At 39.1% G+C, this 14053-nt stretch overlaps 1 protein-coding gene across 4 annotated transcripts in view; it reads right to left on the reverse strand.

The window, feature by feature from the left end:
- The window catches only part of CREM (cAMP responsive element modulator), a 68263-nt gene that overhangs the window by 39082 nt on the left and 15128 nt on the right, over positions 1-14053 (reverse strand). For all 4 annotated transcript variants that reach the window (XM_060097656.1, XM_060097658.1, XM_060097657.1 and 1 more), the window contains exon 3: positions 11009-11132. In XM_060097656.1, coding sequence (XP_059953639.1) covers positions 11009-11132 — 124 coding nt within the window. The remainder of the gene's footprint in view (positions 1-11008; positions 11133-14053) is intronic.

The raw sequence follows: 14053 nt of genomic DNA on the forward strand, positions 1-14053 counted from the left end.
TATAATCTGAATTTAAAAAGGGAGAAGTGGATTCTGTTTCTGGTACTGTAATTATAAATGGCCAAATATTATGTCTCTTTAAAAAAATTCCCCTCTTGAAAGTAAAGCAAATGTTGGAATCAAGTCATTCTTAATTATATAGACTGATAATACTTCCAATAAGCAGTGGTGATCACTGTGATGATCAGTGATGACAAAATTAGGGGTAATTATGCTTTGAAAAACAATGTCCTAGTGAAATTTTTCCCTAGCTAATCCTTATAATTTCCTATTTATAGTACTTGGAGCATCATTTTATATTCTAACCAATACTAGATGTTTTACTTGTATTTATAAAGACTATGAACACATACATGGATCTTTATAGAAGTCAAAAATCCTTTAGCTCTAGATGTTTAAAAATCAATCTTATATCTTGGTTTCAGTAAGACAAACTAAAACTGATCAAAATTTTCTAGCCAATTGCATTACAAAGTAGTAAATGTACATAGTGAAGTAAGTTGCAGTGAGATCCTGAGCCAAAGATGGCATTTACCCAGCAGATGTCTTACAAGGGCAAACATTGGACTCTTAACAATGATACACATCATTTCTAGTAATGAATAGGAAATGCACATGCCAAAAGCCAGAAGCTACAGAATGAATGCCTAAAACCACTTATTATCCAAACTACATATCAATCTATTTCTGACCAAAATCAACTCAGGAATGTCTATGTGGGAAACTGCAATTCACTTGAATTATTCTACCTTAATTCTTCTACCAATCACTTGGTATAAGTCCTAAAGAGTACTGACTAAGCAAAAGCAACCTTAAAAAATAGTAATAATAAACAAAATGTGGTATACACATACAAAGGACGAAGGAATTCCTATCACATACTGTAGAGCTGAACCTTCAGGACATTACGCTAAGTGAAATAAGCCAGTCACAAAAAGACAAATATTGATGATTCCACCTATATGAGGTATCTAAAAGTAGTCAAGGGCCTCCCTGGTGGCGCAGTGGTTAAGAGTCCGCCTGCCGATGCAGGGGATACGGGTTCGTGCCCCGGTCTGGGAGGATCCCATATGCCGTGGAGCGGCTGGGCCCGTGAGCCATGGCCGCTGGGCCTGCGCGTCCGGAGCCTGTGCTCCGCAACGGGAGAGGCCGCAACAGTGAGAGGCCCGCGTACCGCAAAAAAAATAAATAAATAAATAAATAAAAGTAGTCAAATTCACAGAAACCAAAAGTAGAATGGTGGTTACCAGGGGCTGAGGGGAGGAGTAAAAAGGGAGTTGCTATTTAATGGGTATAGGGTTTTAGATTTGCAAGATGAAAAAGTTCTAGAGATCTGTTTCACAACAATGTGAATATGCCTAACACTACTGAACTGTACACCTGAACTTAAGACTGCAGATCTTATGTATGTTTTTTTCCACGCATAAAAAATAGCAATAACTATTGCCCCACATTTGGTGGATATGATAATTAACTGACTTATTGCCAGGAAGATACTCAATAAATTGATTTTACCAAAGGCAATGAGACTGACTTCCCCATCAGTTTATAAGACATAATTCTAAAGCTCTGGGTGTTCCCGTACTCTTGGCACCAGAATTACTGCTCAAGACATAGACTAGCTATTGGTGCCAGGATTTATATGGACCACTTACTAATACATCAAAATGGATAAAATTTAACTTTTCTATGCTCTTCATATATCCAAGGTCAGAAGCTGAGTTGGGACCTAAACATGATACTATCTTATCTGCCACTAAATAATGAAGGAGTAACAGTATACTGTATTATACAATAGTTACTGCATAGTACTGTGCATATATATATAGTATTATATATACAGTAGCTAGATGTTGCATATATTTATGATTACTCTTTGCTAACTATGCTTTTTCCCAGGTAATGCTCTCTGAAATGGTCTGGTTCAACACTGAGTACCTACGTATTACAAGTAATAGAAATGTTTAATGAAATCTAAAGCCAGGTGCCTAGGTTCTGCCTTTTATTAACTGTGTGACCTATGACAAGTTATTCACCCTCTCTGTACCTTAGTTTCCTCAACTGCAAAAGAGAATGAAGAAAAACAGTACCTTTCTACAGAGCTGCTGTGAGAGCTGAGCTATATGTGTAAAGCATGGAACAGTGTCTGGCACATACTGAATTTTCAATAAACGCTCACTCTTGTTTTTTTTTTTTTTTTTTTTTTTTTTGGCGGTATGCGGGCCTCTCACTGCTGTGGCCTCTCCCGTTGCGGAGCACAGGCTCCGGACGCGCGGGCCCAGCGGCCATGGCTCACGGGCCCAGCCGCTCCGCGGCACATGGGATCCTCCCGGACCGGGGCACGAACCCGCATCCCCTGCATCGGCAGGCAGACTCTCAACCACTGCGCCACCAGGGAGGCCCCTCACTCTTGTTATTTTTATTATTGTTACATTTCATTTAAATAATTTAGTCAAGAATGTAAAGCTTAATTTACATGTATTGATATTAATCCTTTGATTCGGAAAGATTAAAATATTTTAAGAAATATTCCTCAAAAGTAAGGTAGAGAAAGAAGAATCAAGGATTGGCATAAAAGTAGAAGTCAAAATCTGAATCAGTGACAAAACATGGCCAGACCAAATTGCATCCTTAAGTTTTTTCAGTTTTAGTCCAAAGGTCAGTTTATAAATAGAAAAGTCTAAGAACTTAGCTCCTAAAAAAACAGTATAATGAAACTTGGTCTCACCATGAAATCGAAAATCTAGTAATAAATTTTAGTTTAGATTTTCAGAGCCAAAATGTTGTGAAGGAATGCTTGCAACGTCTTAAAATTTCTAAAATAAATCCGAAGTACAAAAATTTAGTATAAATAAAATTTGGTATATATAAAATATACCAATTTAAATACATTCGTGACATTATATCAGAACTTTGCTTATAAAACAACTACATATCAGCTTTTCTTCTCTATACCCACTGGAGGCCTATTTAAGCATAAATAGATTTATATTACTTTAGAATGAATTTTTGATACAATATATTCTTATAAATTTATTTATTTTTGGCTGTGTTGGGTCTTTGTTGCTGCACGCGGGCTTTCTCTAGTTGTGGTGAGTGGGGGCTACTCTTTGTTGCGGTGCGCGGGTGACTCATCACGGTGGCTTTTCTTATTGTGGGGCACAGGCTCTAGGCGCGAGGCTTCAGTAGTTCTGGCACGCAGGCTCAGTAGTTGTGGCTTGCGGGCTCTAGAGCACAGGCTCAGTAGCTGTGGTGCACGGGCTTAGTTGCTCCACAGCATGTGGGATCTTCCCGGACCAGGACTCGAACCCATGTCCCCTGCACTGGCAGGTGGATTCTTAACCACTGTGCCACCAGGGAAGTCCTGATACGATATATTTTTATACTAGCATAAGCCACTTCATCTCAAAGCCTGGCCACTACTATTCTAACCATATGAGGTTACTATAATGAATAAAGCAAACGTTTATTGAACATGGACTTTGGGTCAAGCACGGTATTTGGGCTTCACATAAGTCATCTCATTTAATGGTCAACCGATGAAATTAGTATTTCAATTATTTTAGGTAAAGAATCAAAGAATTCAGTCTAATAAGTATTTACTTAAAACTATGTATAAAAATAAAGAAAATAATTGTGTCTTTAGTCTTAATCTACTTCACTCCATTACTTATAAGTAAACAAATGACTACTACACTTAATTCAAACTGTGTGTACAGGTATAAGTTAGGGCTCTTTTTCCTTATACCAAGTACAAAGCAGTAAACAAGCCCTTAGAAAAGGTAAAACTAGAAAGTTCTGAGGACCTGGGAGACCAACTTACACTGGCAGTACCTATCATGGTATATTAACATATTTGATATCAAATAAATACCTTTTTGTGTGTGTGTGTGGTACGCGGGCCTCTCACTGTTGTGGCCTCTCCTGTTGTGGAGCACAGACTCCAGACGTGCAGGCTCAGCGGCCATGGCTCACGGGCCTAGCCGCTCCGTGGCACGTGGGATCTTCCCGGACAGGGCCACGAACCCGTGTCCCTTGCATCGGCAGGTGGACTCTCAACCACTGCGCCACCAGGGAAGGCCCCCATTATTTTTTAAAAGGTATTTAAAGAGAGGTCTATTGCTTTATAAACATACCTACTGAAAGGCAAATGTCTTTTCTGAACTACTTCTGCTTGCACCATTGTCATCTAATATTGTCTCTACTTAGTATTTTCAACCCCATAACCAGGCTTTTCTCTTCTATGCCTTTTTGGAGAATGACATGTTATATCTCTGATAGGGCTCAGAAAACTCACATTTCTGAAGATCACTATTAAGATGTTGTCCTCACTATCAATGAAGTGAAAATTTCCCAAAGCCTCTGTGTTTTCCAAATGTAATTCCTTTAATAGTTTGGGGTTTACAAAGGTTACAGTAGCAAAAAAATGAAATAAGGCAAAGTAAATAATCTCTGAATCTTATTCAAAGAAGGAATTATAAAAATTAATGCTCCATTTTTAAAATTTCAATGTCTAGTCTATTTTTGTTTTTGTTTTTTTTATACATAATATAAAATTTACCATCTTAACCATTTTTAAGTGTACCGTTCAGTAGTAAGTATATTCACACTGCTGTGAAACAGATCTCCAGAACATTTTCATCCTGCAAATCTGAAACTATACCTCTTAAACAACAGCCCCCTTGTATCTCCTCCCCCCAACCTACTCTTTAACTAGAAGAAAAGTCAGAGAAAAGGATAAAGAGAATAACTGTTTACTCTCAGTTATTTTGACATTACCACTAGCGACAAACTACCTGTTACTAAAACTAAGAAGGAAGACTTGAACATCAAACAAAAAGTACCCAAATCTCATAGAAAATCAACACAAATGACAGAAAATCTCTAACAGTCTCTCAAACACTAAAACAGATTTGTATGCATTTTTTTCTGATTATAAGGTGTATAAAAACAAAACCTTTTTCTGAAATTTGACTTTGACCGCTTTATACCTACTGAAATTACCTTTGAAACACTGATTTTCATTCAAAGAAAAGTATCATTTAACACACTGGGATGAAAACACAGAGTATATTCTAAAGCCAAAAGCCAATCTTTAAAGAAATCTATTAGCTATTATATACAAAGTTATCAAAATATGAGTACAGATTATATAACAAATTCTTATTCAAATTGAATAAAATGGTGACTAATATTAACAGTTCACAAATTATTTTTACTTATATCCCTTCAACCCTGAATTACCTTCAAGAATGAGTTACATTTCAAAGCAGTACATTTTCTTGAATTAGTTGACTAAGCAACAACAAAGATTTAGCATTTACTGAAAAAAATTCACTTCTATTTTTTTCCTCCTAACTTTTGTTAATTTTTAGAGCTAATTCTAAGTGAATACAAATATTATGTTCAAAAAATTTAAATTAGGGCAATTAAAAATAACCAGGGGGCCTCCCTGGTGGCGCAGTGGTTGAGAGTCCGCCTGCCGATGCAGGGGACACGGGTTCGTGCCCCGATCCCGGAGGATCCCACATGCCGCGGAGCGGCTGGGCCCGCGAGCCATGGCCGCGGGGCCTGTGTGTCCGGAGCCTGTGCTCCGCAACGGGAGAGGCCACAGCAGTGAGAGGCCCGCGTACAGCAAAAAAAAAAAAAAAAAAAAAAAAAAAAAAAAAAAAAACCAGGGGAAGGAATACATAAAATTAAGGAGCAATAGAAAGTCAACAATAAAATGAAAAATTTTATTTCAAAATCTTAAGAGGAACTTTTTCTCTTTCAGTAAGAGCCCCTCAAGTCAGGGAATCAGCATATTGAGGTTTAAAAAACAAGATTCAATTAAACACTGAGCTTGGACTTCCCTGGTGGCGTAGTGGTTAAGAATCTGTCTGCCACTGCGGGGGACACGGGTTCAATCCCTGGTCTGGGGAGATTCCACACGCCGTGGAGCAACTAAGCCCGTGTGCCACAACTGCTAGGCCTGTGCTCTAGAGCCCATGAGCCGCAGCTACTGAGGCCGCGTGCCGCAACTACTGAAGCCCATGTGCCTAGAGCCCATGCTTAACAACAGAAGCCACCACAGTGAGAAGCCCGAGCACCGCAACAAAGAGTAGCCCCCCCGCACCAGAACTAGAGAAAGCCTGCGTGCAGCAATGAAGGTCCAATGCAGCCAGAAAAGAGCCAAGACAAAACACTGAACTTGAACTAGATGTACTCAGCCGACAGTAAGTATACCAAATCAACCTAACATGATACAGACCAACTTTAGTATACAAATATGATGTTGTTGACCAATTATCAATAGCAAATGTTGCTTGTATGTTGCTTGTTTTGTTTTGTTTTCTGATAGCCATCCATATTCTTCCTGGTCCTACTTAGGACCAAGAAGATGGATTTTTGGCACAGCTGGCCAAAACAATGAGAAATGCCATTCCAATTTTCCACCAGTTTGAAACAGAAAACACACAAGTCATACACTGAAACCTATCCCTTGTTAAATCATTCCTACTCCAATCCCTCACTGCATGCCAGGCCTGCTTTCTTCTAAGACGCTTCTTTATGTACTGTTTGCATTTACAGCAGAGAGGATAAGAAAGGAGGTTAGCAGAGTATAATCTCTGAACAACATTCCCTAGTGGCTTCCTCTGCTCCACAGAGTCTCCTTGTTTCCAAAAATACAGAGGTTCTCGGAAAGGTTAAATTTTATATTAGAATTAACTCTCTCGAGGCACTACGCTGACCCTGATAATCTCGAGTTTCCTTCCAGCTCTATGACCCCTGTGATTCTGCTCCTTTCACCTTTCCTTCCTATCTTTGCTGAAACTTTGAGAACTGGCCATTTACAAAGTAGGGTTATTTATCTTTCCAACTCGAGGTGTCATACTCGGGCCACAGGCTGCATCAGCAGCTATAAGGCATGAAGCTCCAGATAGCACATCCTCTCCTGAGGCTCCATCTGGATTACCGCGCTCACCCTGCGTTTCATGGCAGCATTATCAATTCCCAAGAAATGTGGAACAAGAAAAGTTCAAGGTGCTACCACTGTTGCCTTCAGAGTAGATTACACATTTGTGAGATGAATGGGGAAATGTGAGCATGGAGTGCATATTATACCAAGGAATTATGCTCGATTTTATTAGGTATGATCATGACATTTGGTTATATAGGAAAATGTCCATAACCTCTTAAGAGCTGCATACCCAGAAGAAAGTAGGAATGACATGACGTGATGTCTGAGATGTGTAGAGCTGCTTAAAATTCTTCAACAAAAAGAAAAAAAAGATAAATGAAGCCAATGCTACCAAGTCTTAATAATTTTTAAGTTTCTACATATATATGCGGGAGAATTATTCTACTCTTGTATATGTTTGAAATCTTTCATCACAAAAGAAATGATAACTTCCCATTACCCATTTAAGGATTATATTATTTCCAAAGGCTGTAAGTATGATTTTAAAAACTACCTGTACATACAGTAATTTTGCTTTTCACCGTTTTAGCTTTGGGAAAGGGTTTCCTCCTGGCTTGGTTATATAAAATAGACTCTTCCATTCACCACCAGGAGTTTTTCCAGCGGGGAAGAGTGGGGAGGGGGGTAGAATCTAGTCTTATATATGTATCAACACATACACTTACCAGACAAGATTCCAGCTTCAATTAAAAAAAAAAATCTACTTAAAAACTAAGTCAGGCCAGAAGAAATCCAAGTCACAGTACTCAACCTCGATGATCTGCCACTCCAGCCTCTAGCCCTTTGACACTGTCACCACATGACTTCTATTCACTATTGGATACAGTTAGAAGGGAAAGGCTCCACTGATATCTGGGAAGTTATAAAACAGAAAAACTGAAAACTGAGAACTCCAGCCTCCCTCAATCAGTCAGCAGAGCAGAGGTGTGAGGGCCAAGAGCAAGCTCAAGTTTTCAGATCTTCATAACTGGGACAATTTTCAGTGTTAACTTGATTAACAGAAGCTCTGGAAAGGCCAGGATACTCAAAACTACCACTATCAAATGACCAGAGGCAAAGGATCAAACCCGCTGAACCTTCCGGTTACACCCTTTGTTCCGACACTACTTAATGATAATTAGACCATGTAAAAAGGAAAGTAACTGTTATAAATTCCTCTTTATACAAACCTGAACTTAAGTCTAAAACATCTGGGAATTCACAATCCTCTAGTTTAAATGAAGTAAGTGGCAAGTACATACAATGACATTGGGAATTATTCAGAAGAGTCAGTCACTTTTAGCACACATTATAGGCTTAATAAAATTTCAGTTTGATTTCCTAATCCTTCTATTATATAATATTGCATAATAATGAATACTCATAAATAAACAGCTTCAGGCATCACAAGAATCTAAATTAATAATTACGTTTAGAAAATTCTGACTGCTAAGAACTGTGTCCTAATTCTGCAAAATACCATGATCCATAGAGGATTTATGGCCCCATATCCATGGAGGATAACTCTTAGTTAACCAAAAGAATCAATGACTCAGCATACAGATTTCTTCTTAATCTCTTAACATTCCTAGTATGTGAAAGACAAAAACCATAATTTATTTTTTGATCAACTATTTTAAATATAGAGAAAACAGAATAACATAGCAGGTCTATGAACTTGCTATCCAGATTTAATGACTATCAACATTTGATATATTTGAGATTTTTAAGGAAGTAATAAACATTGTAAATGTAAACCACAGCCTTTTTCTAGTTCTGTGATTCAGGCTTCTCACAGGTCTCTATCCCCCACTTCTATTTTACTTAACACTCCCAGCTTTCTCACACCCCAGTTCTCACTCCTTTGTTTCACAGACCTATCTTTATCTATTATTTCACAGAAAAACTTCTTGAAGAATTTATACTTCCAATTTCCTCTCCCTCTTATTTATTCTCTAACCTACTAAAGCTCGGTTTCTGTTCACTGGACTCCTATTCAATTCCAAAACCTCATAAATCCAAGGTTATTTTATGGACTTCATATTACTTGACCTCTTTAGCAACTTCTGACTGAGGCTCACAGGGCTGGGTGTCACCCAAGCTGAAGGTCCTCAGAACTGCCAACTATCACTGTTAGACAATGGAGATCTGTTGTTTTGACTGTGCAGGCCCAGAAGGCCAGAGGAAACTGCATGTGTGGAGGACAGGAAACCAGTACCTAAAGGGAGAGAAGTGGCGGCAGAAGGAAGATTTGCTTTCAACTACCACCTCAGCAAAAGGGCAGAATTATAGACCAAGAATCATAGTTATAAAAACTCTAGAACACCTCAAATTCACCAAAAGATATATGTGCATTCTCTTCTATTTTCACAGACAAAAAGACTAAAGGATAAACACCAAAATGCTAACAACAATTAAATTTCTGGATGTTAAGACTATAGTTAGCTTTAATTTTCTTCTAATAATACACATTTTGTCAATTCTGTACAATGAACATGCATTTTTTTAATAAGAAAAAGGCTGCTTTCTTAAAAAATAATGAAGGTCTGAATGCCTGTTTTCCGGGGTAACAAAGAAGGGTGTTGCCATGGAGATGTAGCTCCACAAAGCACTTGTGAGGAGAAAACCCCAGGGAGCAAGTGGGTGTCGGGAACTTGAAAGAGGAAAGAAAAGCAGGCTGGGTGCATGGGTGTCTTGGGAAAATAGAGGTCTCACAGGAGCCAGTCTGGCCGGAGACAACCCAGGAGGTGCCTGGAGCTCCAGAGGGCTCTCCAGGCAGCCATCCGGTCCTTTCTATTCTCCCTTCAAGATACTGCAGGAGTCTCTCCACTGCTCGCACCCCACATTACCATGATGCCACTCAAATGGTGTCCACCCCCCCGCCCCCCGCCCCGCTCCCAGCTCGCGGACGTCCCCATCCAACCTGCACACACTCGCTGGTGTCTTAAAACACGGTGAACATTGGAAAATGTCTCAGGAACATTTAGAACACAGGATGGTCCACACTCCCAAATGTTTACAACCCTCTGCTTACCCTGACCAGCTCAACTTCCCAGGCCAGACACGCGGCTCCACTTGGCCTCAACGCTGCAGCTCCCACCCCGATCCTCTGCCTTTGTACATTCTTCCCTGGCCTAGAATACGCTTCCCTCTCCTCCACCCGTCAACCTCTACTCACGCTTTGTGTCCCGCTCAAAAGTAAAATCCTCTACAAAGCACTCCTGGTCAACCAGCTGCTCCCCCTCTGCACGCCTCAATCATTCCTATGTAACATCTCACAGTACTTCTTTTTTTTTTTTTTTTTAACATTTTTATTGGAGTATAATTGCTTTACAATGTTGTGTAAGTTTCTGCTGTATAACAAAGTGAATCAACTCTATGTATACACATATCCCCATATCTCTTCCCTCTTGCATCTCCCTCCCACCCCACAATACTTCTTACACAGCGAGAATTACCCCTCAAACACCTCTACCCCACTAAACAGTGAGATGTCAAGGCCAGGATATACATACCCCACACATCTAGAATAGTGCCTAGATACAGGAAGGATTCAATAAGTATTTGATGAACTAAATAAATGTGATTGTTTTTACTACATATTTTTATAGATATCTAAAAATAAAGTTAAGAGCTGAAAAACAAACACTAACTCATATCGGTGGTCTCTAAATGAAACTAATTCAAAGTTTAAGACCTAACTAAAAAGAAAGTAAAGATTAAACCAAATATACACTGGACAAATGGCAAGATTTCTGCCATCTTTATAGCTAAGAATATAAAACTACTGAATAATTCAATGTGGAATTACTGACCTTCTCGAATAATAAATTGAGGATTACATACTATGGAGGGGGTTTTGTTTTTCCTTTACATAGTGTCTGTTACAATGCAAAAGTAATTCAAACACGTATCTTCTCTTCGAAGTCAAATCAGTAAGAATGGCTGATAACCGGGGAATAGGGGAAACTTAAGACCAAGTGCAAGAAAACAGAATCTGCACACAATTCTCATTCCCATACAGGCTAATTTTCATTGGTGCCTGCCTGTTGCCTACAGTAAGTTTACCTGAGCTAAAGTGGGGATTGAATTTTGACCAGTCTGCTTCTGCATGCGAGCAGATTTGCTCTCTGCCACAGAATGTGGTATACTTCCATCCTGCTGAGAGTCAATTGTTTCCATGGTCATTTGTCTGGAAAGACAATAAAAAGGAAGAAGTGTTAAGGCCCTATCTGAAATATCTGTTTTCACTTGGCTTTCTGATTGATATTCATTTCTATCATCCAACTGTACTACTTTATATTTTCAAGAAATAGACTCAGTGGCAGAGTCCTAACTCTCCAAACTTAAAGGCACCTTCTCTGCTCACTGGGTATGAACATTACCAAGGGAGCACTACAAAATGTTCCATGGAATTAGTTTATTTAAAAAATTTTTTAATCTTATAATAAAGCCTCCTTGATAATTATTTTAAGCCCTCTAGCATAAATTAGTGATAAAGTTAGGTTTTATATTTGACATGAAGTTTAAATATTCTATGACTCTCACGGCCTAATAAACCTGCTTTACATTATGATGTAATATGAAAGAACTTCCACATTGTCTAAATTAAATGTGTTACAATATAAAGATGTGTCTGCTTTGCCAGCACTAAGTAGTTTCTGATAAAAAAGCCTGTCAAATTGAATCACTCAGAGTTGACCACTTGTCCTGCAGCTCTCCCTTTACTTAAAGAGGAGAATCTAATTTTTCCAGGAAAAACTTATGCAATAATCTTTTTGCCTATAATTTCAATTTAAGTTAATGATTTCTATATAGACTCTTTCTAGATAGATGGTAAACCATATTATAATGTTACCCTACTACTAGAAAATATAAAATGCAAACAAAATAAGCAAAATCAAATTTTAAAAACTTATAGGAACTACTCCCTGCTATTGTACATCTTTTCAGTTGTCAATAATATAGTGTGTTCTTTTCACCTTAGTAGTCTAAATATATATCCAAAAAGTATGCAGGTAACTTAGAACTTTGAATTGACATGTCCAGATCTTTTTTCCCAGATTTAATTAGTAACAAGATCCTACAGATCCTTCATCTACTTAATACCTTCTTTTGCATTTCAACAAACATTACCTGAATCCAAGTCTTCTGTTCTCAAAGCTGTCTGCTGTAGTCTGTACACCTAGAATTACTTCTCCCTATTCAGACATTTTAATACTTACAACTGAACATGACGATTTAGAGCAATTATAAAAATAAAAATCTAGAGTCTACTATGAAAAAATGTCTTTCCCTCAACATTCCCCAATTCCTTTATCTCTTTTCTTATTATTTCCCAGCATGGACTCTCCAATTCTAGGTAAGTAGAGGCCATCCCCCTGCAAAAACTGCCAATTCCTGCGGTTCTACTTTTGCTGTGAGCAGTTCCCAAAGAGAATACCTAGAACATTTAATTCTGCAAGATATGAAAAGGTATTATCTGAGAAAAGAGGGTAAGGGGGAAACGCTTAGTTAGAGTTTGAAATAGCCGGGATTAAAAGGGTTTCTTTGCTGCAGAACTTTCTCAGAAGCTTAAATATTTCAGTGTGACTTGAGAAGGGTGGAGGCTGCAGATCCAATAGGCAGCATTTTCCAAAAGCGTCTGACTCTCCTAGACCCTCTTCCCACAAAGCAAGTCCTATAGCAGAAGTGTTTGGGGAAGAACTTGAGAAATGTTGTCTTATGCTATTTCTTGCACCATTATTAAAAGCTCTCTTTAGGGGATTCCCTGGTGGCGCAGTGGCTGAGAGTCCGCCTGCTGATGCAGGGGACGTGGGTTCGTGCCCCAGTCCGGGAAGATCCCACATGCTGTGGAGCGGCTGGGCCCGTGAGCCATGGCCGCTGAGCCTGCGCCTCTGGAGCCTGTGCTCCGCAACGGGAGAGGCCACAACAGTGAGAGGCCCGTGTACCGCAAAAAAAAAAAAAAGGCTCTCTTTAGGCTCTGCTAAGAACTTGAGTCTCCACTCAAACACTACATGCTGAAAGGTCTTCCCCACTTCAGAAACATTCCTTTAGCACCATCTACAATACATGACAGGCCCTGAGAATACAAAAGTTAAGTCACAATCCTTGCCCTGAAGGAAATCATTCACCACTTGGGCCTTGGTTTCTCAAAGTATAGTCCTCGCACAACCTGTATCAGAATTAACAAATACACTTGTAAAGACAAAAAAAAGGCAGATTCCCAGACTCAACCCCAAATCTACTGATTCAAACTTTCTGAGGGGTCTAATTTTTTATATCCAAGAGATTCTGATATATATTAAAATTTGAGAAAAACTTAGCTTATTGGTAAATTCTATCAGTTAGACCAGTAATGAACACTTCTTAAACTGTGTGAAGGATGTTATGTACGAAATGCTTTGGAAAACACAGGAAGGAATGTTGAAGTCGGCCTGAGGATGGGGCCATGTGAGTTGTATACTGAAGGATGAGAAGCATTTCACCAGGTAGAAAAGGACAGGAGGACCATGAGAGGAAGGAAAATACGGAGCATGTCTGGAAAATAGAGTAGCCGACTACAGTAGGGAATGTGGTGAGGCGTGGGGGAGCCTATCTACATCTAGGGGGGAAAAGGCAGAGCAGACAGGTGAAAGTATGGCCAGAAAGGCAGGGGGGATCCAGACTAAGAACTGCTTTTAATACTCTGGAGAGAAGAAATGACCACGTCACGCAGATGCTCCTTTACTCTAGCTCCTTCAGCATCTACACTGTACAACGTTTCAACTATTTGATATCTTAGAATTCAGTCAAGAACGAGACAATAACCAAGAGTTCCCTGTTCACAGGCAAAACAAATGGCCCAAAGTTCGTAAACTGAAACTTCTAAAATGAGGAGTACCTAGTTGGTACTCTAAACCCATTCAATTTAATTTTAAATACAATTCTCATTTATCTGGTTTCTAAACATACTGGATATAAGAAGTGACAGCTGGAAATAGCTGGTAAGAGGAGGAGAAAATATACAGAATATAATAAACAGGTCAAGAATTCCAAGTGTGACTGTGGGTGGGAATGTAAGTTGGTGCAGCCATTGTGAAAATGGCGTGGAGGGTCCTCAGAACACTCAAA

The sequence above is a fragment of the Mesoplodon densirostris genome, chromosome 4 (genome assembly GCF_025265405.1).
Source record: "Mesoplodon densirostris isolate mMesDen1 chromosome 4, mMesDen1 primary haplotype, whole genome shotgun sequence".
In the NCBI taxonomy this organism is placed as follows: domain Eukaryota; kingdom Metazoa; phylum Chordata; class Mammalia; order Artiodactyla; family Ziphiidae; genus Mesoplodon; species Mesoplodon densirostris.